Consider the following 22,699-nt stretch of genomic DNA (forward strand, 5'->3'; position numbering starts at 1 on the left):
TTATCTTAGCCACAAAAAGTGCTTTTGCAAACAAATCAAAATGATGAACAGGTCTAATTCTGGCATACTTCTTGACATCATAATTTCGAGAAAGCAGATTAGAGATTCAAATTCTATCCAACCAAGAAAAGTAACTAACTTTCTGATGCATGCTAAAAAAAAAAAAAAAAAAAAAAAAAAAAAAAAAAAAAAAGCATCATTAAGGATATTTTACGTCCTTTAAACAACGGATGTGGAAGTTTCTGTAGCTGTTTGGATGGTACTCACCCTATCATCAATTATGACCAAATCTCTGGGCTCTGTTCTATCAATTTTCAAGACACGATATTTCGTTTCCGCATGATTGCTCCCAACGAGAAAGTATCTCTATAAATAAAAAGAAATGGCATTAGTTTCTTAAGGCACCTTGCCCCGCACACATTTTAGAACCACTTCAGGTTTTGAAATTAAACCTATTCATAAAGGCAGCTTGCTTTTCTTTTTAAAGAAATACTTCTTTTTTTTTTTTTGGCAAATTATAGAAAGGCTAATTCCAAAAGGGCAATTTAAATTGAAATATTCTTAGTGGTTTCACGATAAGTATCAGTCTGATATCTGAAATGTGCCTAGTAACCAGGTCAGATGCATTTAATTATATTACAAAATTAGAGATTAACCTAACTGATTGGAGACTGATGTTTCAGCTTTGCCAGGACAAAAGCAGCTCTTGTAGGCATCAGAAGGCTCAGCACACAATTAGGAATGCTTGGAAAGGTACAACTATTAAAATAGTGACAATTTTTCAAATCAATCTTTAAAATTTTTCTATAGAAAGAAATTAAATTCTGAAAGTGACTTTAATACAGCAACCATAAAAATCTACCCCAAAGTCCTATAAAATGCTTGTACTTTCCCAAGTGGCTTTTTACAGATAAGCTATAGGAAATAATGACTACTCTCTTTCCTGAAACACTTCCTTGGAGTATTATGCTGGAACACAATAATATTTCGTCTTCTTAAATGAGTACTGTAAATAAAATGAATAATAAAAGTGTGGGAAGGGGAGGGGCAGGATGACCCACCCTATAGCTGCATGCCTGGGTTCCAGTCCCTGCTCCTCTCCATTCCAGAATCCTGTTAGTGCGTAGCCTGGGAGGCAACAGGGGATGGCTCAAGCAGTTGGACCATGGCTATTTGCAGAGCGAGCCAGCAGATGAAAAATCTCTCCCTCTTTCCCTCTTCCTCTATCCCTCTCCCTCGCCTTCTCAATCTCCCTCTCTGCTTTTCAAATATAAAAATTACTATTGTGGGAAAATAATTGTATTTAAATGAAAATGTTTTTTAAAAATCTAGATGTGATGAATTATTTTAAAATAACATTTAAGGGGCTGGCGCTATAACGTAGTAGGCTAAGCCTCTTCCTGGGGCACCTGCATCCCATATGGGTACTGGTTCGAGTTCCAGCTGCTCCACTTCTGCCCCAGCTCCCTGCTAGTGGCCTGGGAAAGTAGCAGAAGATGGCCCAAGTCCTTGGGCCCAGGCACCCACATGGGAGACCCAGAGGAAGCTTCTGGCTCCCGGCTTCAGCCTAGCTCAGCCCTAGCTGTTGTGGCCATCTGAGAAGTGAACCAGTGTATGGACAACCTCTCTCTCTCTCTCCTCACTGTCAATGTAGTTTCAAATAACTAAATAAATCTTTTTTTAAAAGGTTTTACTATCAGAATATGAGCACTTGGTTACAGTGTTTTAACTCTAAATTTGTAGAAATACAGATGGGGTTTTTATCATGATTGTTGGATATGTATCTGGTACAGATCTGATCTGATCCACTCGCAGGTTAGGAAGAAGAGCCACACTGAACATAGGAAGATGAGGGCCTGCCAGTGTCAAGAGGAAGGCTAACCAAAACTATGCACCTTGTCTGCCAGGAGAGGCAGAGCCTGGGGAACACTTCCAGCTGCAATGAAGCAGCAATGAAGTGACTGCAGTAAAAAGTAGTAAACCAAGCTGGGGCATTCAGGGACAGGACTCAAGGGCCTGGGGGCGGGGGGCAGCAAGCAGGCAGGGACACCGAGAGGGAACAGGTCAAAGAGTCTCAGTTGGGCCCAGCTTACTCCTGTCCCTGCGACCCTAGCCAGCACTGGGAGGAGAGGGGCAGCCAAGCTAACAGAACGAACCCACGAAGGATTCATGCCAGTTAGCAGAAAAGGGAGCCAGCTTCTTGAGGACACGAATGAAAGCAGTTCCCAGGAGAGGAGACAGCAAGTGGGAGCCTGATGGGAAGAAGCTGGTGTTTGTGGGAGGAGCGAGAGGAAGGAACAGAAGCTCACAAGGTGCCCCAAGCGTGGGGTCTGCCCGGTCCACGGGAAAAGGGCACCAGCGAGTGCGGGTTCCTTCTCTCTGTGGCTCGGCTCTCCCCTCCCCCAGTGGCGGGCCTGGGACCACCTGCCTGCCTCTGTGTCTCCCGGCACCATGTAGCTCCACAGGCGTTGGCGACTGCTTTGTGGAAGAACCACAAGGTCAGCATTTAGTGGGGGAATCTTCCACAACAGCCACACTAAGCAGGCTCTTCTAAGTCAACTGCTTAGAAAGGAGGCACATCATGGCTTTAAAAGGGCATAAAATCCCTGTACGGAACTCCTAGGATTTTAACAGATGCTAGGAAATCTAAAGCTTAACTGTAATAGGATTATGAGTTGGCAGTATGCAAAACAAAATAGACTGAAATACAAACATAAATCCTGACATGCTACTGAGAAAATGTGCTATTGGCCTTTGTGGCACACATAAGAAGGCAGATCTACACCTCCCATAGCCAGCACCTTCCAAACCCCACAGAGATGCCACAAGCCACAGGAAGCAAAAGCGAAGATCAACGGGATTTATGACCAGATCTGAGTGCGGAGAAAGAAACGGGAGGCAGTATAAACCACCCACTCTCTCTACTAAGTCGGTCTAAGAACCCTAAAAACGTTTTGTGCAGAGAATAGCGACCTCACGCGAAGCCAGTGTGGGACAGCCTGGACAGCAGAATGACTGCCTGCACTGCCCTCTGGTGGGCAGTTGAACATCTACTTTCATACCCATTGTTTTAAAGTGGTAACTTTTCCACTTGGTGTGTTTCCACCCCCACCCCCCCACCACCTGTTCAATACATCAAAATCCTAACTATGTGTATTCTTAGACTCTGTTACATTTACTAGTATGCTTAATGTAATAAGAACTTGCTACATGCAATAGTATGTTACATCTAATAGTACCTGTGGGGGGTTTAAATACGGCCCTGAAATATTTTTCATTAAATTCTCCACTGCTGATGTCATACATGAGAGTGTTGATTGTTAAATTAACAACAGGAGTCACTGTGTACTAACTCCCCATGCAGGGCCTCTGTCCTCAATGAGTTATATTATGAGAGCTAACTGTAAAACTTGTTCCCAAACAGTTTCAGTGGTTTCAGTGTGTTTGTGTGTGTGGGTGCGCAAATTGTTGAAATCTTTACTTAGTATAGAATTGGTCTTCTGTGTACAAAGTTAATTGAAAATGAATCTTAATGGAGAATGGGACTGGGAAGGGGAGAGGGAGGAGGAGGAGGGGTGGGAGTGTGGGTGAGGGGGCGGGTATGCTGGGAAGAATAACTATATTCCTAAAGTTATATTTACGAAATTTGTATACCTTAAAAATAATTAATTTTAAAAATTCTCCACTGCTGATTTCCTCCAATTGTTTATTTTGAAAAAAACTCTCAAACCTCCAGGAAGATAAAACAGTACCATGACCACCTACGTATCCTTTGCCTGGATTCCCCAACGGCTGATGTTCTACTGTACCCGTTTCCTCCTTCCTTCTCTCCATCCTGACAGCAGCTGTCCTCTTCTGAACCATTTGAAATGAGCTGCAGGCATCCTAACGCATCACTACTAGACCCTTAATTTGTATTTCCTAAAAGCAAGGCCATCCTCTCACGTATCGTAACTCCACTGGTACTGTAGCACCAGGTTTTCAAATTTCCCCAGCTGTCTTTTATAATGTCCTTTATAGCTGGCTTTTTAAAAAACAGAATCTAATCAAAGATCATGCATTGCATTTGGTACCATATCTTTTTAAATATCCTTTTTGTTTTTTTTAAGTCAGAGTTACAGGGTGGGGGGTATGGGGAAAGACAGAGAGAAACAGAGAAAGAGAGAGATCTTCCATCCGCTGTTTTACTCCCCAGATGGCTGCAACAGCCAGCACAGGTCTAGGCTGAAGCCAGGAGCCAGGAGCTTCAGCCAGGTCTCCCATGTAGATGGCAGGGGCCTGAACACTTGGGCCATCTTTGCTTTTCCCAGGCCATTAGCAGGGAGCTGGATTGGAAGCGGAGCAGCTGGGACACAAACCAGCACCCATATGGGATGCTGGCACCATGCCACAATGCCAGCCCCTACCTTTTAATCTAGAATAATCCCCTGCCTTTGTCATTTGTGGACCCCACAGCTGTAAAGAGCCCACACTGTTTTTCACACCAATCCTTGTTTTCAGTTGATGTCCATTTGACCATTGACCAGTGAATGCCTCTGTATCAGGCACTGAGCCAGCCACCTGGGTGAAATGATAACTGAATATGAATTTTGAAGATATAATTTACTAATGGATTTGACTGGGAAAGGGAATAATCCAATTATGTGTGTTTGAGCAACTAGCTAAATGGTGTCGCATTTAGAAAAAAAAAAGAAAAAAACAGGCTTGATGAGACACTAAGAGTTGTGTTCACAAAATGCCCAAAGAGGTGAAGCAGGAACTGGCGACCTGAGTGTCATAAACACACTCACTGCATTTACGGCCTGAGGACTGGGTTGAACCTACCAGGGGACGTACAGACAGAAATGAAAGCCCAAACGCCTAGCTTGAGGAGCTCCATCACTGAGAGGCTAGCCACAGAGAAGGAAGAAGCTGAGAAGACCAAGAGGAGCGAACAGGGAAAAGGAAACTCTCTCGCCTCTGCCCTCCGCCCTCCCCCAGAGCCCAGGATGCCCTCATAGAAGCCAAGGCAGAAGACGCCATGGGAGCAGTCACACTCAGGTCAAATGCCATCTTCTACTGCTTTCCCAGTCCTTGGGCCCCTGCATCCATGTGGGAGACCCAGAAGAAGCTCCTGGCTCCTGGCTTCAGATCAGTCCAGCTCCAGCCGGTACAGCCATTTGGGGAGTCAATCAGCGGATGGAAGACTTCTCTCTGTCTCTACCTCTCTCTGTCTGTAAACTCTACCTCTCAAATAAAAAAGAATATAGCTCAAAACGAAGATAACATAAACTTTTTTTTTTGACAGGCAGAGTGGACAGTGAGAGAGGGAGACAGAGAGAAAGGTCTTCCTTTGCCGTTGGTTCACCCTCCAATGGCCGCCGCGCAGATCCAATGGCAGGAGCCAGGTGCTTCTCCTGGTCTCCCATGGGGTGCAGGGCCCAAGTACTCGGGCCATCCTCCACTGCACTCCCTGGCCACAGCAGAGAGCTGGCCTGGAAGAGGGGCAACCGGGACAGAATCCGGCGCCCCGACTGGGACTAGAACCTGGTGTGCCGGCGCCGCAAGGCGGAGGATTAGCCTAGTGAGCCGTGGCGCCGGCGATAACATAAACTTCTAAAGACGGAGAAAAGCGGCTCCATAGGAAAGATGAAGAGAACGACATTAGAAATTCTCAGCAGCGACACTGGAAGGCGGGCGACAGGGATGTGATGCCTTCACAGTTCCAAGGGGAAATTTGTTTCAGTTTATTTATTTCAACATTACATTTATCAGTCAAGCCTTAGGGTGGCAGAAGTACATTTTTAGATATGCATGTGCTCGAAAAATTATTACCTTCCATGAACACTTCCCAGGGAAAAAACTGAAGGAGACACACTACCAAAATGAGGGCATAAATCCAGAAAGAGGGAATTATGGGATCCTGGAGAGAGGCAAATCATCACAAGGACAAGGGAGAGGGACCATCCCAAGATGGCGGCCATTGCTCCAAGATGAGACCCTCCCCAACAACACCTAAGGTATGCGAATGTGTCAAAAGTTTTATTATTATAATTTAATTATTTAAGAGGTTGAGACACAGACAGGTGGAGAGAGAGCGCCCGGCCACTGGTTCACTCGCTGAATGCCCATGACAGCAATCAAAAGCACAGCCAGTAGGCCACCCCAGGTATGTTGAGAGGAGAGTTATGGATCTGGAGGAAATCCAGAGCTCAATTTATTATACACTCATAGTGAGGACTATGATTGTAGGGAGGGAAAAAAGGCACCTCAAATGGTGGCAGGGTTTGAAGCAGTGATGGGATCATAGTTCACACTCTGAAGGCGACAGAGATAAATGAGATGTCCAAGAGCAACAGGAGGGAAAGGGAGCAGTCACTGGAGGATGTGAGGCTTCCATAAATCAGGCGCACCATGGCTCACTAGGCTAATCCTCCGCCTGTGGCACTGACACACCGGGTTCTAGTCCCGGTTGGAGTGCCGGGTACTAGTCCCGGTTGCTCCTCTTCAAATCCAGCTCTCTGCTGTGGCCCAGGAAGGCAGTGGAGGATGGCCCAGATGCTTGGGTCCCTGCACCCACGTGGGAGACAGGGAGGAGGTACCTGGCTCCTGGCTTCGGATCAGCACAGCGTCGGCTGTGGCAGCCATTAGGTGAGTGAACCAACGGAGGGAGGACCTTTCTCTCTGTCTCTCTCTCACTGTCTAACTCTACCTGGCAAAAAAAAAAAAAAAAAAAAAAAAAAAAAAATCAGGCGCACACCAGACTGAATGAATATACACAGGCAATTAGGTGTGTGTGCAGCAACACTGCTGATGGAAATGTGTGTTGGTAGATAAGAGGGTACTTCAAAGAGTTCATGTAAAAATGAACCCAAGATAGTTTCTTGTGGAACCAAAAAAAAAAAAAAAACATGAAATCCATAATGTGTTCATCATCATGACTTTATGAATTTTTTGAAAACCCCCTCATATGCATGGATTTCAAAAACTTTTTACACAGAAAATAAAATAATTTCATTTTCCACAAACCCTTCGAAGTATCCTCCAGGGTTTGGGAATTAGGGGTTTGGAAGGAGTTGGGGTGAAGAATTAGGATACCAAAAAAAGCTATATTAAAAGATAAAGAAGATGCTCTGAGCTGGCTCCCTTCCAAAAGTTAAGCATCAATATTCTAGAAAAAGCTCAACACTTCAGCATGTAGCTTAAATAGTGGTGACTGGGTATAAAGATAAATGCGTTTCTAAAGTATGTATATGAGATCCAAATGGAATACAATAGCTAATCCATTTAACAGGAAATTCAGTATCTACTACATTATTATCTCCTTTTATAATGACAGGCTAATTAATCATTCACTTTTCATCCGAGGGAGGAAAATCAACCTTCTTGAAATGGAGGAAATTTTAGGTTGTACGACAGCTTCGATTAATGTTAAACTTCACTTGAACTTTCAGATTAAATGTCTGCTTTTTAAAGAACATCAGGAAGTCACTTCTCACACTCTAATACCACCGCAGGCCTATGCCTCACTCACCAGGCAAGCAAGTCCAACAGGCAGCATGCAGCCGGGAAGGGAGGAGTCTCCTAGTCTAAGGGGATGTCTCCAGGCCCCCCTGTTAGGGCTTCAAATGCCCTGCAGGAACACGTGTCAAACTGTCACCCCGGCCACGCCTCCTAATCCAGCTACAACCACCACTCTTCTCTCTCCGACTCCATACCATTTGGTTCCCTGCTCCAATCCCTTACCCCACCACACCCTAAACTGTTCTCCTGTTCCTGAGTCCACAAATCAAGGTTAATTAACTAAAAATCATCATTTCTGATGTGGTTCTCATGACATCAGGGTAGGGGGTGATGGAGGAGGAAGTCTCCTTAAACCTTTCTGATGCAAGGTAAGGAATTAATTAATTAATTAATTAATTGATACAATTTAACAATTTTGAACTATAAGTGTAAAGTTTATTCTCACAAAACACACACAGACACAAGCAATCCTTGTTCTATTCAGTTACCAGTTGCATTTATTTTTACTTGTTTTTGTTTATTTATTGATTGATCAAAGGAGGAGAAAGAAAGCTAGAGATCTGCCAATCACTGGTTCACTCCCCAGATACCTGCAACAGCCAGGGCTGGCCCAAGTTAGAGCCAGAAATTCCATCCAGATCTCTCATTTGGGTGGCAGGGACCAAGTGCGGAAGCCATCACTCACTGCCTCCCAGAGTGCACATTAGCAGGGAGCTGGACTGGAAGCAGAATGGAGACTCAAACCCACACATTCTGATATGACATGCTGCTATCCCGAGCAGCATCCCAACTGCTGGACCACAACACCCACAGAGTCCAACTGGGGTAAAGTCAACTGCCATGTGCTCATCTCTTTGGTATGAAATGGTCACTTACTGTGACGGTAATACCCCTAGAGCATCACATTTTAAGGGCAGATACCCATAAGTTAGAAACCATCTAAGGCAAACTGCAATTTCACCCATGATAACTTCAAGTTGGTACAACTCCTGTGGGCAACTTCTGGTCGCTTTGGGCTGGATCAGTCCTAAGCCACAGGGTACACAAAGACCAGAGCAGGGTCACAGGAGCTGAAGGACCACAGGACGGTGCTGGGTGCCAGACAAAACAGCTGTGTCTGTGAGGGGCTGCCCCTTCACAGCGGAAACACTCCTCCTGCATGCCTCCTACAAACCTAACTCCCTTCCCTCTCCAAAGAGTCCACAAATACACCTCGAAACACAGGTGATAATGACAACCTGCACTTCATCTTGGGAGTAAGTTCACCCTTCTAAATTTCCTTCTAAATGAAGGTTTGGGACAAGAGATAGTCCATTGGACACTTAATACATCTCCTCATCCTTTAGTAATCTATTAATACTCATACATGCCCATCAACCACAGCAAATGTCATTTCTTTTTATTTTAAAGATTTATTTTATTTATTTGAAAGACAGAGTTACAGAGAGGTAGAGACAGAGAGAGAGAGAGGTCTTCCATCTGCTGGTTCACTTCTCAGATGGCTGCAGTGGCCAGAGCTGTGCTGATCCAAAGCCAGGAGCCAGGAACTTCCTCCAGGTCTCCCACACGAGTGCAGGGGCCCAAGGACTTGGGCCATCTTGTACTACTTTCCCAGGCCATAGCAGAGAGCTGGATCGGAAGAGGAGCAGCCGGGACTAGAACCGGCGTCCATATGGGATGCTGGCACTTCAGGCCAGGGTATTAACCTGCTGCGCCACAGCGCCGACCCCAGCAAATGCCATTTCTTTCACATTCTTGCCAACAACTTTGGCCAAGCTTTGCCATTCTGATAGGTGAAAATTATAATCTATTTTCATTTGTTGCTTTGCTTGCAAGTTCAGTATCTTTTTATATTCTTACTTGGTTTTTGATGAATTACCTTTTCATTTCCTTTCCTTTCTTTTGGGTGTTTTATTTTTCATATCAATTTTTTTTGAAAGGTAGAGTTATAGACAGAGAAAGAGACAGAGAGAATGGTCTTCTTTCCGTTGGTTCACCCCCAAAATGGCCACTACGGCCAGCACTGCGCCAATCCAAAGCCAGGAGTCAGGTGCTTCTTCCTGGTCTCTCATGCGGGTGCAGGGCCCAAGCACTTGGGCCATACTCCACTGCCTTTCCGGGCCACAGCAGAGAGCTGGACTGGAAGAACAGCAACCGGGACTAGAACCTGGTGCACATATGTAATGCTGGCGCCACAGGCAGAGGATTAACCAAGTGAGCCATGGCACCAGCCCCCTTTCATATCCATTTATAAAAGATTTTTGCATGTAAGGATATAATGCTTTATCTGCTCTTGATGCAATTATTATTTTATCTGTGTTGTTAGCCTTTTTAAATAAGAATTATTTATCTATTTGAAAATCAGAGTTACAGAGAAAGGGAGGGAGGGGGGGGGGGCGTATCTTCCATCTGCTGGTTCACTCCCCAATTGGCCACAAAGGCTGGAGCTGGGCTGATCCAAAGAGCTTTTTCCAGATCTCCCACATGAGTATAGGGGCTGAAGCACTGGGGCCATCTTCCGCTGCTTTCCCGTGCATTAGCAGGGTGCTGGATCGGAAGTGGAAGACTGGGTCTTGAACTGACCTATATAGGATGCTGGAGGCATCACAGGCAGCAGCTTTACTCACTATGCCACAATGCTGGCCCCCTGTTGTTGGCTTTTTGATTATTATTTTATTGACATTTATGGTTTTAAATGCTTCCTATTAGAATAAAAAAACTATGTAAATTATCTAAAATTCTACCTTATGAAACTAGAAAAAAAAATGAACTGATTGCTATGGTATAAATGTTTATATCCCCCAAAATTCATTCATTGAAACCTAATCCCCTGGGGCAGGCTTTGGCCTAACAGTTAAGATGCCAGTCAGAACACCTGCAACCCATATTGCAGTGCCTGGGTTCAATGCCAGACTCTGGCCCGACTCCAGCTTCCTGCTAATTCATACCCTGGAAGGCAGCGGATGATGCCCCATGTAGTTGGGTCCCTGACAACCATGTAGAAAACCTGGATTGGGAGTCCAGCCCCCAGATTTAGCTTGGCCCAGTCTTGGCCATTGCAAGCATCTGCAGAGTGAACCAGTGCAATGGGAACTCTGTGTGTTTGTGTCTGTCTTTCTCTGTTTAAAAACAAATCCCCAATGCAATAGTATTACAAGGTGGTGCTAGGGCCAGCATTGTGGCAGAGCGGGTTAAGCTACCACTTGCAACACCAGCATCCCATATCGGAGTGATAGTTCAAGTCCCAGCTGCACCGCTTCCAATCCAGCTCCCTGCTAATGCACCCAGGAAGGCAACAGAAGATGGCCCAAGCACTCAGGTCCTTGCCACCCATGTGGGAGGCACAGATGGAATTCCTGGCTCCTGGCTTCAACCTGGCCCAGCACTGGCTGTTGTGATCATTTAGGAGAGTGAACCAGCAGATGGGAGATCTTGACTTCAATATCTGTCTGTCTCCCCGCTCCCACCCCTTCCTTTCTTCCTCTCCCCTCCCTCTGGCTGTGATTCTGCCTTTCAAATAAATAAATAAAATTTTGAAAGGGTGGGGCTTTTTGGAGGTGATTAGGATATGAGGGCAGAGCCCTCCCAAATGGAATTCCCGCCCTTATAAAAGAGGCCAGAGGGTGTTTGCCCGCCCCTTTCACACTCTTATGGGAGGGCATATGGGGCCCTCACCAGACACTGAAGCCGCCAGTGCCTTGAACTTGGATTTCCCAGCCTTTACAACCATGAGAAATAAGTTTTCGTTGTTTATAAGCCACCTCGTTTGTATATTTTGTTATAGCAGCCCAAACAAAGACACTGATTAACTCAAAATCCATTAAGAAGAAGAAACTAAAATCTTAGAAGCAGAAATTGATTAGACAGCAAACATTAGAGAAAAGCAATCAAAGTCAAAAGCTAGTTCTTTCTAATGGTGAATAAAATTCATAAATCTCTAACAAGATGGATGCAGGAAAAATGAAAGAATGCAAAATACCAATGTCAGGAATAAAACAGAAAATTTTACCACAAATCCTACAGACATCAAAAGGATATAAGGATGTATTAGGAACAACTTGATGTCAATAAATTCAACAAACAAGATGAAATGGGCAAATTTCTCAAAAAAACAATGTATCAAAACTGATTCAGAACCCACTGAAAATCTGTATAGCCCTGTGTCTCTTAGAGAAACTGATTCATTATCAAAATTCACCCCAAAAAGCTACTTCAGCCCCAAATATTTCATTAGGAATTCTAGCAAAAAAAAAAAAAAAAAAGAAACAATATCTAGTCTCTTTTGAAAAATAGAAGAAACACTTCAACTCATTTTATGAGGCTAAACTTATTCTAATGTGAAAAATCAAACAAAGATGTTAAAGCAAATGATAGACCAATATCCTGAACACATTCATAAAGTCAAAAATCCTTAACAAAATATTGGCACATAGAATCTCATAATACATGAAAACAGTAATATGGCATGAACTAAAACTTAAGGCTTGTTTAACATTTGAAAATGAATTAATGTAACTGATCATAGTAAGCAAATAAAGGAAATGCCATATGTGGATACAGAAAAAAAATTGAGCAAAATTCAACTATTCACAATTAAAAAAAAAAAAAAAACCTCTCAGTGAGTAAGAAGAAAGAGGAACCTTTCCCAACCTGATAAAAGGCATCTATGAAAACCAATAGCTAACATTACTCTAAGTAGTGAAAGACTAAATAGTTCCCCTAACATCAAGACCAAGATAGGGCTGTCAGCTCTGGGGGTGGGTATTTAGCCCAACACGTAAGACGTCAGTTAGGAGGCCCATGTCCCATGTCAGAGTACCTGAGTTCAGCCTTGACTCCAGCTTCCTGCTACTGCAAACGCTGGGAAGCAATGAGATGATGGTTCCAGTAGCTGGGCTCCTGCCACCCACAGGGAAGACATACATTGAGTTCTGGGCTCCTAGCTGTGGTCCCCTGGCCATTGTTGGCTTTGGGAAGTGAACCAGCAGATGTGAACTTCCTCTGTCTGTCTCTCTTTGGCTATCTGTCCCATTGCATCTCTGCCACAAAACTAATTCTAACAACCAGTGCTTTGGCTACTTGTATTCATCTTTATACCAGGGGTCTGCTATGGTTTAGAAGAGGTGTGACACCACCAAAACTCACATAAAAATTCTACAGCCAGTGTAGTCACGTGGGAGGTGGGCCTTTAAGCAGGATTAAGGTCTTTCTTGTGAGACTGGATTGGTGCTCAAGGGAAAGGATTAATTGTCACAAGAGCATATAGCCATAAACATCTGGCTTCCAATTTTGCCTTTTTTTCATACATGTCTGCTTGCCTTCTGCTTTTCCACCGTAACCATGAGCCATAAAACTGCTTTTTTCTTTCTAAATTACCCAGACCCAGGTATTTTGTTATAGCAACATAAAAGGTCCTAGTCTGTGTGTAAGACAAGGAAAGGAATAAAAGGCATCCAGATGGGGAAGGAAGAAGTATTTCTCATTCTAAATGATAAGATTTGGGGCTGACACTATGAGTTGCGAGCATCCTATCAGAGCGCCAGCTGCTTGCTTCTGATCCAGCTCCCTGTTAATGCACCTGGCAGAGCAGCAGAAAACAGTCTAAGTACTTGGGCCCCTACCACCCAAATAGGAGAACCAGTTGGAATTCCTGGCTCCTGGCTTCAGCCTGGCCCAGCCTCAGCCATTGTGACCACTCAGGGAGTGAATCAGCAGTTAGATGGAAGAGCGCTCTCTCTCTCTTTCTCTCTCTCTCTCTCACTCAGTCTCTCAAATAAATACATAACTCTTTAATAAATAAGTGATATAACTTCAATTCTCAAATTGGTTAACAGGTTCAGTAAAATCCAAATCATAATCACAATTCCTTTTCAACAGACATGGACAGGCCTATTACAAAATTCATTCGAAAACACAAAGGATCTAGAATAGCTACAATAATTTGCAAAAAGAATAAAGTTGGGCAACTTTCTGATGTTAAGACTTACTGTAAGGGGCCAGCACGGGCCCTGAAGCGCTGGCATCCCATATGGGTGCTGGTTCTAGTCCCAGCTGCTCCTCTTCCGATCCAGCTCTCTGCTATGGCCTGGGAAAGTAGTACAACACGGCCCAAGTCCTTGGGCCCCTGCACCCGCGTGGGAGACCTGGAAGAAGCTCCTGGCTCCTGGCTCTGGATCAGCGCAGCTCTGGCCGCTGCGGCCATCTGGGAAGTGAACCAGCGGATGGAAGACCTCTCTCTCTGCCTGTCCTCTCTCTGTGTAACTCTGACTTTCAAATAAATAAATAAATCTTTAAAAAAAAAAAAAAGGAAAAAAAAAGACTTACTGTAAAACTACAACGATCAAGTTGATAATGATGTTACAAAAGAAAACTGACCAAACAAAATAGTTAAGGAGTAGACTGACATCTATTCAGTGAGTTTTTCACAAGGATGCCAAAGAAACTCAACTGAGAAAGGATAATCTTTTCAACAAATGATGCTGAACAACTGATGTATGGAAAAAAGTGAACCGAATCTCTGTAGTGGTCAGATTTTAAGAGCCCTTCCTCTCATCTCCTGCTACTTGCCCCATCTGTCTGAGCAGGGCTGACCTGTGTAATCAGTAACAAATTGCAGACATGACAGAGTGTGACCCCAGAGGCCAGGACACAAAAGATATTGCAGCTTTGTCCTTTTTGCTCTTGAATGACTTTCTCTGGATGAAGCTGGTTGCCACATCACTAGGACATTCAAGGAGTTCTATGGAAACCTCATGAGGCGAGAAACCAAAGTCTTTTGCTCACAGTCAGCTCAACTTGCCACGCATGACAGTGTGCCATCTTGAACTAAACCCCCATCCCATTCTGTCCAAATTCTACAACTTTGCTTTGTGCATCTCAAACTTCGTCAATTCTCTCTCAAGGAAAAGAACTTGAAAAACTAGGTGGGAGTGAAATGAATTATAGATAGGAAGAATGACAGGGTGCTGGTAATGTTGAAGCAGGGAAATGGATACACAGGAATTTTTATTTTGTTTACTTTGTATATGCTTGACTTTCTATAATAAAAAACCAAAAAAAAAAAAAAAAAAGGCAAAGAAATTCAAATCACAAACTGGATTTCCAGGCTGGCGCCATGGCTCAATAGGTTAATCCTCCGCCTGCCGCACCGGCACATGGGGTTCTAGTCCCGGTCGGGGCACCGGATTCTGTCCCAGCTCTCTGCTATGGCCTGGGAGTGCAGTGGAGGATGGCCCAAGTGCTTGGGCCCTGCACCCGCATGGGAGACCAGGAGAAGCACCTGGCTCCTGGCTTCTGATCAGCGCGATGCGCCGGCCGCGGTGGCCATTGGAGGGTGAACCAACGGCAAAAAGGAAGACCTTTCTCTCTCTCTCACTGTCCACTCTGCCTGTCAAATAAAAAAAAAAGTTTCCAACCATTTAATCTGTTTCTAGATGCAATTTGTCACAGTTCAGTTATAAATCTCTCTCTCCGCAGGTCCAACCACACCTCATGTAACATGGTCCTAAACTCTCTTTGCCTTGTCTTTATCTTTCACTAAATAAAAATATTAGCCATTGGAGTCATAGCAGTAACATCAGCGACCTCATAGAGGTTTTATGAAGATGAAGTAATAACAGGCAGGCATTCGGCCTAGGGGTTAAGATGCCTGTGTCCAACATCAGAGTGCCTGGGTTTGAGTGCCGGCTCTGCTTCCTGACTTTGTGCTAATGCAGACCCCAGAGGCCACAGTGATAACTCAAGTGCTGGGTCCCTGCTACCCATGTGGGAGACCAGAGTGGAATTCCCAGTTCCTGGCTGAAGCCTGGCCAACCCCTGACCACTGTGGACACCTGGGGAGTGAAGCAGTAGATGGAAACCAACTCTCTTATCTCTCTCTCTCTCTGCCTCTCAAGAATAAAAAAAAAAAAAGAGAGAGAGAGAGAAAGACATTTGCTTTTGTCTGGCAAAGTATGGGGGCATCACAGTAAAAATAAATAAAATAAAATAAAATATCTGTAGAATCCTTTGAACAGTGCCTGACTGAATACTCTGAAACATTAGCTATTATTCTCACGATACAACATACTTCAGATCTTTTTTAACTGCTAGGATTTATTTCATTGCCAGCAATTTTATATCTTTTCCTGAGTTATTTGTATTCCTTAAACTTTGAGATTACTACTCAAAAAGTCTTTGTGTTTATTGCTTTTTTTAAAAAAAAGATTTATTTATTTACTTGAGAGGTAGAGTTACACAGAGAGAGGGAGACACAGAAAGAGAGGTCTTCCACCTGCTGGTTCACTCCCCAGATGGCCTCAACAGCTGGAGCTGAGCTAATGTGAAGCAGGAGCCAGGAGCCAGGAGCTTCTTCTGGGTATCCCATGTAAGTGCAGGGGCCCAAGCACTTGGGCCATCTTCTACTGCTTTCTCAGGCCATAGGAGAGAGCTGGATCAGAAGTGAAGCAGCCAAGACACGAACTGGTACCTATATGGGATGCTGACACTACAGGTGGAGGTATAACCTTTACTATGTCACAGTGTCAGCCCCTGTTTATAGCTTTTTTTTTTTTTTTTTTGACAGGCAGAGTGGACAGTGGGAGAGAGAGACAGAGAGAAAGGTCTTCCTTTGCCGTTGGTTCACCCTCCAATGGCCGCCACGGCCGGCACGCTGCAGCCAGCGCACTGCGCTGATCCGATGGCAGGAGCCAGGTACTTATCCTGGTCTCCCATGGGGTGCAGGGCCCAAGTACTTGGGCCATCCTCCACTGCACTCCCTGGCCACAGCAGAGAGCCGGCTTGGAAGAGGGGCAACGGGGACAGAATCCAGCGCCCCGACCGGGACTAGAACCCGGTGTGCCAGCGCCACAAGGCGGAGGATTAGCCTAGTGAGCCACGGCGCCAGCTGTTCATAGCTTTTTAAGATAAGTATCAACAAGAAGAATCACCTACTTAACTGATAAGGAAACCGTGGTTCAGAGAACCAACGCACTAGACATTTGGCAGGGTGGGTGCCTGGCCCCCAACAGTCCCTGTAAGGGAAGGGTGTGTCCACAGCCCAGCCATCACTGCCAGGTGTCCTGTAGCCAGGTGCAGGTGCCCAAGCACACCTGAGCCAATCAGGTTCTCACTCCCAGTACCTGCCCTATGTTTGTGGCAGCACTCAGGGAGGGCTCTCCATCCTGCCATCTTGTTCCTGCTTTTCCAGAAGCTGGGGAGACAGGATCCCCCAAGGATTCCATTCAGTGGCTCTCCAAACATCCTTCTGATAAACGTCCTTTCGATCTCCTAGCTGGCCAGAGTGAGCTTCAGTTTCCAGAGTTTCACAGTGCACATCTCTTTGCCTTAGGTGCCCTTAACCAGTGTCTATTGAGAGCCTAACATTTGCAAAGGCATTTGCCAGCTCTGCCCTGTGAGTACCAGCATGGTTTTAACTGAGTCAGACATTACAGGAAGAGAACAGCAGAAAAACACTGAGTACATATGGGGAACTGAAAGCAATGCAGCTCACTGCCAAACAAGGCACAGTGCTGACCTTCAATACACGTCCGCCGAATTGACACCAAAGGAGATGTAAGACTAGACGGTAAGTTGAGGGTGCACCAGATATGTCTCTGAGTGCCAGACTGAGGGGTTCTGAGCGTCCTCTCTTCAGCATGGGGGCCACACAGATGGCTGAGGAGATCCCTGTACCGTGACGGCGCTTTAGAAAGAACACTAGCGTCTCAGCCAGGCCTCACGCGTGTGGCTTCTGATCGGGCTGAAACTTCTGTACTTTATTTAGAACCAAGGATGCTTACCAGCACATTTTATAGAAAGTGGGAAGATTTCATTGCAAGGACAACATGATAAACCTGCAGGACTCTCTTCAGAGAAAGGCACAGCCTTACGAATACAGACCATGAGATCCTTTCGTGTTCTGGTCGGGATCTAACCCAGTGAGGTTGTCAGCAAAGCTCACTTAGCATCCACAAGGGTTGCATGTTCATGATGACTGAGGAAGACGGGCTATTAGGAATGCACTGGAACTGAGACACTTCAGACAGGTACTGTGTGGTTTACCTCTATGGGAGACAACCTGTCCCCTCCATGTCCCCCTGAAGACACTTTCTAGCCCTGTAGAAAGTATTAAGCAAGAACCCAGCCTTTGTGGTCATATTACCATGAGGCAAGTAGCCTTAAACATAGAACTGGCACTGTGGTGTAACAGGTAAAGCTGCCACCTGCAGTGCTGGCATCCCATATGGGTGCTGGTTCGAGTCCCAGCTGCTCTACTTTCGCTCCAGCTCTCTGCTAAGGCCTAGGAAAGCAGTAGAAGATGGCCCAAGTCCTTGGGCCCCTGCACCTGCGAGGGAGACCCAGAACCTCCTGGTTCCTCACTCCGAATCAGCTCAGCTCCAGCCGTTGCAGCCGTTTGGGGAGTGAACCAGCAGATGGAAGACCTCTCTCTCTCTCTCTCTCCCTGCCTCTGCCTCTGCCTCTCTATGACGCTGCCTTTCAAATAAATAAATAAATATTTAAAAAACAAAAAGAGATCACAGAAAGTATGTAGTTCTTTCAACAGCATTCCCCAAATCAGAGAACTAGGAATCCATGTGCTTATTCACTATTTATGAAGCCATTCAAGTAACATTTTGAAGTAACAGAAGTTTTAAAATAAAACATGTTGAAACAATGTAAAGTGGGGGCCAGTGCCGTGGCTCACTTGGTTAATCCTCTGCCTGTGGCGCCAGCATCCTATATGGGCGCCAGGTTCTAGTCCTGGTTGCTCCTCTTCCAGTCCAGCTCTCTGCTGTGGCCGGGGAAGGCAGTGGAGGATGGCCCAGGTCCTTGGGCCCTGCACCCGCATGGGAGACCTGGCTTCTGGCTTCAGATCAGTGCAGAGCCGGCCGTAGCGGCCACTTGGGGAGTGAACCAATGGAAGGAAGACCTTTCTCTCTGTCTCTCTCTCTCAGTCTATAACTCTACCTGTCAAATAAATAAATAAATTTTTAAAATTTTAAAAATAAATAAATCTTGTTTAAAAAAAAGAAAAAATGTAAAGTGAAAAGCAAGCTATGGGGCCAGTGCTGTGGCGCAGCAGGTTAATCATCCACCTGCTGTGCTGGCATCCCATATGGACGCCAGTTCTAGTCCCGGCTGCCGCTCTTTCAATCCAGCTCTTTGCTATGGCCTGGGAAAGCAGTAGAAGATGGCCCAAGTCCTTGGGCCCCTGCACCCACTTGGGAGGCCCTGAATAAGCTCCTGGCTCCAGATCAGCTCAGCTCAGCTCCAGTGGTTGTGGCCATTTGGGGAGTGAACTAGCGGATGGAACACCTCTCTCTCTCTGTTTCTCCCTCTATCTGTAATTCTACCTCTCAAATAAATAAATAAAATCTTTAAAAAAAAAAAAGCAAGCTAATGTTACCCATATAAACTAACCATCTTTAAATAAAGTAAGTTTTTCTTTCCTTTTAAGTTAGTGCGGGGGTAGGGGGAAGGAGAACCAGAAAATTCAGCAAAGTCCACGTGATGAACATCAATCACAACATCGACGAAATAGGAACAGGAAAGTGACGGAGCCATTGGTCAAGTTTTTTTTCCCCATACTCCCGCGTGTAACGTGTGGAACCATGAACCCCAGAACTTCAACAGACTTTCTGAACGCTGAAAAGAGCCCAGTGACTCCCACGGAACCTCGGCAACTGCTCCTGAGGTCCCGCAGGCACCTGCTTCCAGCGCGTCCCGGCCAAGGCTCCAACGTGTAAATATTTGCACTTGCCAAATACTTGCAAATGCAGCAGCGGCCTGGGTGCAAACACAGGGTGCAGACCCCCGCGCACGGCCCAGGGCTCCCGCCCCAGAACTGGGCAGGGCAGGGGAAGACCCCGCCCCAGGACCCCGCTCCCGCCTTCCTCCAGCCCGCGTCCCGCCGCGCCAGGTACTCACGGCTCTGGTCTCATACAGAACCAGCTTCTGGACTGAGCTGATGATGGGGGCGGCGGCTGTGGGCATGGCCCGAGCCGATGAGGGCCCCGCAACAGGGCACCAGGCCGCGGCTCAGCTTGTGGCAGCCGACGGACTGCCCCGGGGACGCGGCGAGAGGACACCTCAGAGCCGGAATCCCAGGTCCTGTGGGAAACAACACCGCCTGGGCGCTACAGCTATAATGACCGCCTGCAGTTCAGGTGTTTCCGGATTCCTGAGACCCGCCTCCAGGCAAGCCCCGCCCCAGTCGTGATGGGGGCGGGACTGGAGGACGTACCGTGGAGAGGCCGTCTAGAGGCTCTCAGGACCTGCGTGCTGCTAAAATGAGAAGCTGTGGGCGCCATCTTTGGTGCGGGCAAGAGGGAATGTGGGCGGAGATAAAGTGGCCAGATTCGAAGTTTCTTGTGTATCTGCGCCCCCTGTTTGGAAAAGGGCGGCGAAGATGTGCGATTTTCTGAAGGGAGTTCTCTGATAGATCCATTCCCAAACTGGCCTGATTTTTTCCCCCTACTTCCGCCCTTTTTTTCCTGGAAACCGGCTCTTGGCAGACCCTTCAGCGAGGATCGGTGGTTTTCCTCTGTTAGCTATTTTATCCTTAAGAGAGTCAGCAAAATCCCTGTTGTGTAATGGCTGTGTGGTGCAGGGAATTAAGAAAAAATCACCCCCAAAGTCCAAGCTTTCGGCTTTGCCTCAGAGCAAGGCCTGCGGCTAACCGCGTGTCAACCGCAAGCCCCGGCTTCGGGGTCGGGCCGCTTGGCACTGTCTGTGCCTTCTCTGATTATCCCCTTCCACACGTGTGGAAAGGCGCGCGTCGTAATGGTCAATCCAAAATGACACTCAAACGCAAACGTGGAGGGTGAGAAAAGAAGCCGCGGAATTCCAGCCCCGCCCCGAGGCCCCGCCCCGAGGCCCGCCCCGAGGCCCCGCCCCGAGATGCCCTGCGCGGCGCCGCGCGGGGTTTCCCGGGCAACCGCTCAACAGCTCCGGGAGCGTCCGCAGGTAAGCAGTCTTCCTCCAGGGGCTCCATGTCCGCCGCGCGGGGGCAGTTTGGTATCGGTGGCTTGGAACCTCACCTCCTGCTGGGACCCCAGGCCAGTTTTTGTCTCGCAAAACGAAACCTCAAGGACTCTTCGTAAATCTGCTTCTTTAAAACCACTTTTCCTTTGAACGACTCCCGTATTTGACCGGCCAGGGGTGTTTTCCGCTGTCCTGGAGGGGCGGCTAACCTAGCCCAGGCAGAAGGGCTGGGTTTCCCAGGAGATGCACACAAGACCTGTGTGGATCCGAGTCCGCCCTGAGAAGGTTTCCCAACGGCTAGTAGCGGGCTGAAACTTTTAAGAAAGTGTGGTATCGTAGCACAGACGCTTAGCATGAAGTGATACTAGCAGTTGGATTGTAAATTCAGAGTTGAGAAATTACAACATTTAAAAAAGAAATTTTGCTTATTATCGAAATTTTCTTTAATGGCTTAGTAAGAAATAGAATATGGCCATGTCGGTTATGGCATTTTGCTTTGACTTGGGTCTTTGAAAGACGAGTATTTAACTCTGTTCTATTTCATAACGGAAACCATCTCTGGTTCTTTAAGATAGTGGCTAGTCCCACTTTCTAAAAAAGAAAGACTTACAAAATGAAGATTAATGCGACAAACTGCAGAATCTGCTACTGCAAGTAACTGTAGCCCATTCTAGGTTTTCCTACCCTTGACCACCATTTCCCCTAGTATAAGTTGCTTGCCCAGTAGGTTAACCAGCTCTCATCCCTAAGGGACGTTACTGTGTTACCCTGGTTCCTGTGGCCTTGCCAGGCCTTGGTGGCTGCGATTACCCATTCGCCGTTCTGAAAGCAATCAAGAGATGTCTCTGAGAAGCCCCTGAGTTGCTGATATACAGTCCTCATCCAGTCGTGCAGCAGCAAGCCTGTCTCCGCCTGCCAGTGCAATTCCTCCTCATGGGCTTGTGGAGCCAGAAATGACTGGGAGGCAGCAGTAGATGTAGGTTTAGGGAAACCTTTACTGGGTCCCCTGATAGAAGCGGCTCTGCTCTCCACCAAGCCCAGTACCTCCAGTCTAGCAGAGCCTGCGCTGTGAGGAAAGCAGACGGCATATCTGTCAGTCAGTCATTGAGAGTGATGGCGTGAGAGGCCCCTCGTACTTTCAGTCCTTGGTTCGAAGGACGTTCCTCACCTTGGAAGGACTATACTTGGTGCCAAGTGTACTCTTCACACCGTCCCAAGCTAGTGCACTGACTATTCCTTTAAGAGATGATTCCAATATGGTCAGACCAGCAGCTTCCGGATGAGGTGGCATGTAGCAGCATTTGTGGATGCCATGTTCACCTGCCTCTTTCTCACTTCTCCTTTTCTATAAAGCAAGTGCTTTCCTCCAAGACGATATTATATGAGATCCCACGATAGTCAATGAGACACAAAGCTCTAAGATAGCAGCAATGGCCCAGGCCCTGTGGGTAGGGAAGGCAAACCTATACCAGGTAGACATGTTGTGTGCCCCTCCTAAGATGAAGGGTCCTATGTCCTAAGTCATTGAGTGGATGTTCTGTCCCTTCCAAGGGATTGTCCCCTGTGTTGGCTGCAGGTACTGCAGCAGTCGGCAGCACGAGTAGCTAGATCAGTTTGGTGAGAGGGAGCCCATTGTTGAGCCTGTGCACAGCCTCCGTTGCCTCCGTCCCTGCTGCCTGTTTAGGAGCCCATTATGCAAGCACCAAGACCAAGGTCAAAGAATGACTGGCATCTACCAGGGAATCATCCTGCCATCATATTGTTCAGTGCCTCTTCTGAGATCTACAGATTTTGTGCCCAGTTTGTGTCAGTTTTCTATACTGCATAACAAATTTAGTGGCTTAAAACACACATTCATGACCTCATAGTTTCAGTGGGCAGGAGTCCTGGGGTCGCTCAGCAGGGCCCTCCTCCATTCAGGGTCTTCATGAGGCAGCAGTCAGCTGCTGGCCAAGCTCTGTTTTCATCTGGACACTCAGCTCAGGAAGAAGGCCCTCCCAAGCTCACTCACTTTGCTGCCTAAAGTCACCTGTTTGTGCTGTGGGTCTGAGGTCCCTGTTTTCTTACTGGCTCTCGGCCAGTGGCTGCTCTCAGTCCTGAAAGCCACCCCCTGTCCCCTTACTATGTGGTCCTTTCACAACATGGCAGCTTGCTTCCCAAGCCAACAAGAAGTTTCCCTCCAGTCTACTAAGTTGGAGTCTCCTACCACACCGCATGCTCGGCATGATATTCC

General features: G+C 46.6%; 2 protein-coding genes across 10 annotated transcripts in view; one reads left to right on the top strand and one right to left on the bottom strand.

Annotated features, from left to right (window-relative positions):
* The window catches only part of FIG4 (FIG4 phosphoinositide 5-phosphatase), a 125,501-nt gene extending 105,734 nt beyond the window's left edge, over positions 1–19,767 (bottom strand). Inside the window, exons 1-2 of one of the 3 annotated variants that reach the window (XM_002714901.6) lie at positions 19,411–19,767; positions 268–366 (exon numbers count right to left, since the gene is read on the bottom strand). In XM_002714901.6, coding sequence (XP_002714947.3) covers positions 268–366; positions 19,411–19,476 — 165 coding nt within the window. In that variant the 5' untranslated portion in view covers positions 19,477–19,767. The remainder of the gene's footprint in view (positions 1–267; positions 367–19,410) is intronic. The other 2 variants (XM_089333823.1, XM_089333822.1) reach the window with 2 other exon arrangements.
* Positions 19,768–20,372: 605 nt separating this feature from the next.
* The window catches only part of AK9 (adenylate kinase 9), a 160,785-nt gene continuing 158,458 nt past the window's right edge, over positions 20,373–22,699 (top strand). For all 7 annotated transcript variants that reach the window (XM_008263360.5, XM_070073706.2, XM_089333824.1 and 4 more), the window contains exon 1: positions 20,373–20,448. The gene's annotated coding sequence lies outside the window, so the exon portion shown is untranslated. The remainder of the gene's footprint in view (positions 20,449–22,699) is intronic.

This window comes from Oryctolagus cuniculus, chromosome 5 (genome assembly GCF_051225735.1).
Source record: "Oryctolagus cuniculus isolate XC-2025 breed Fujian yellow rabbit chromosome 5, ASM5122573v1, whole genome shotgun sequence".
Taxonomy (NCBI): Eukaryota; Metazoa; Chordata; class Mammalia; order Lagomorpha; family Leporidae; genus Oryctolagus; species Oryctolagus cuniculus.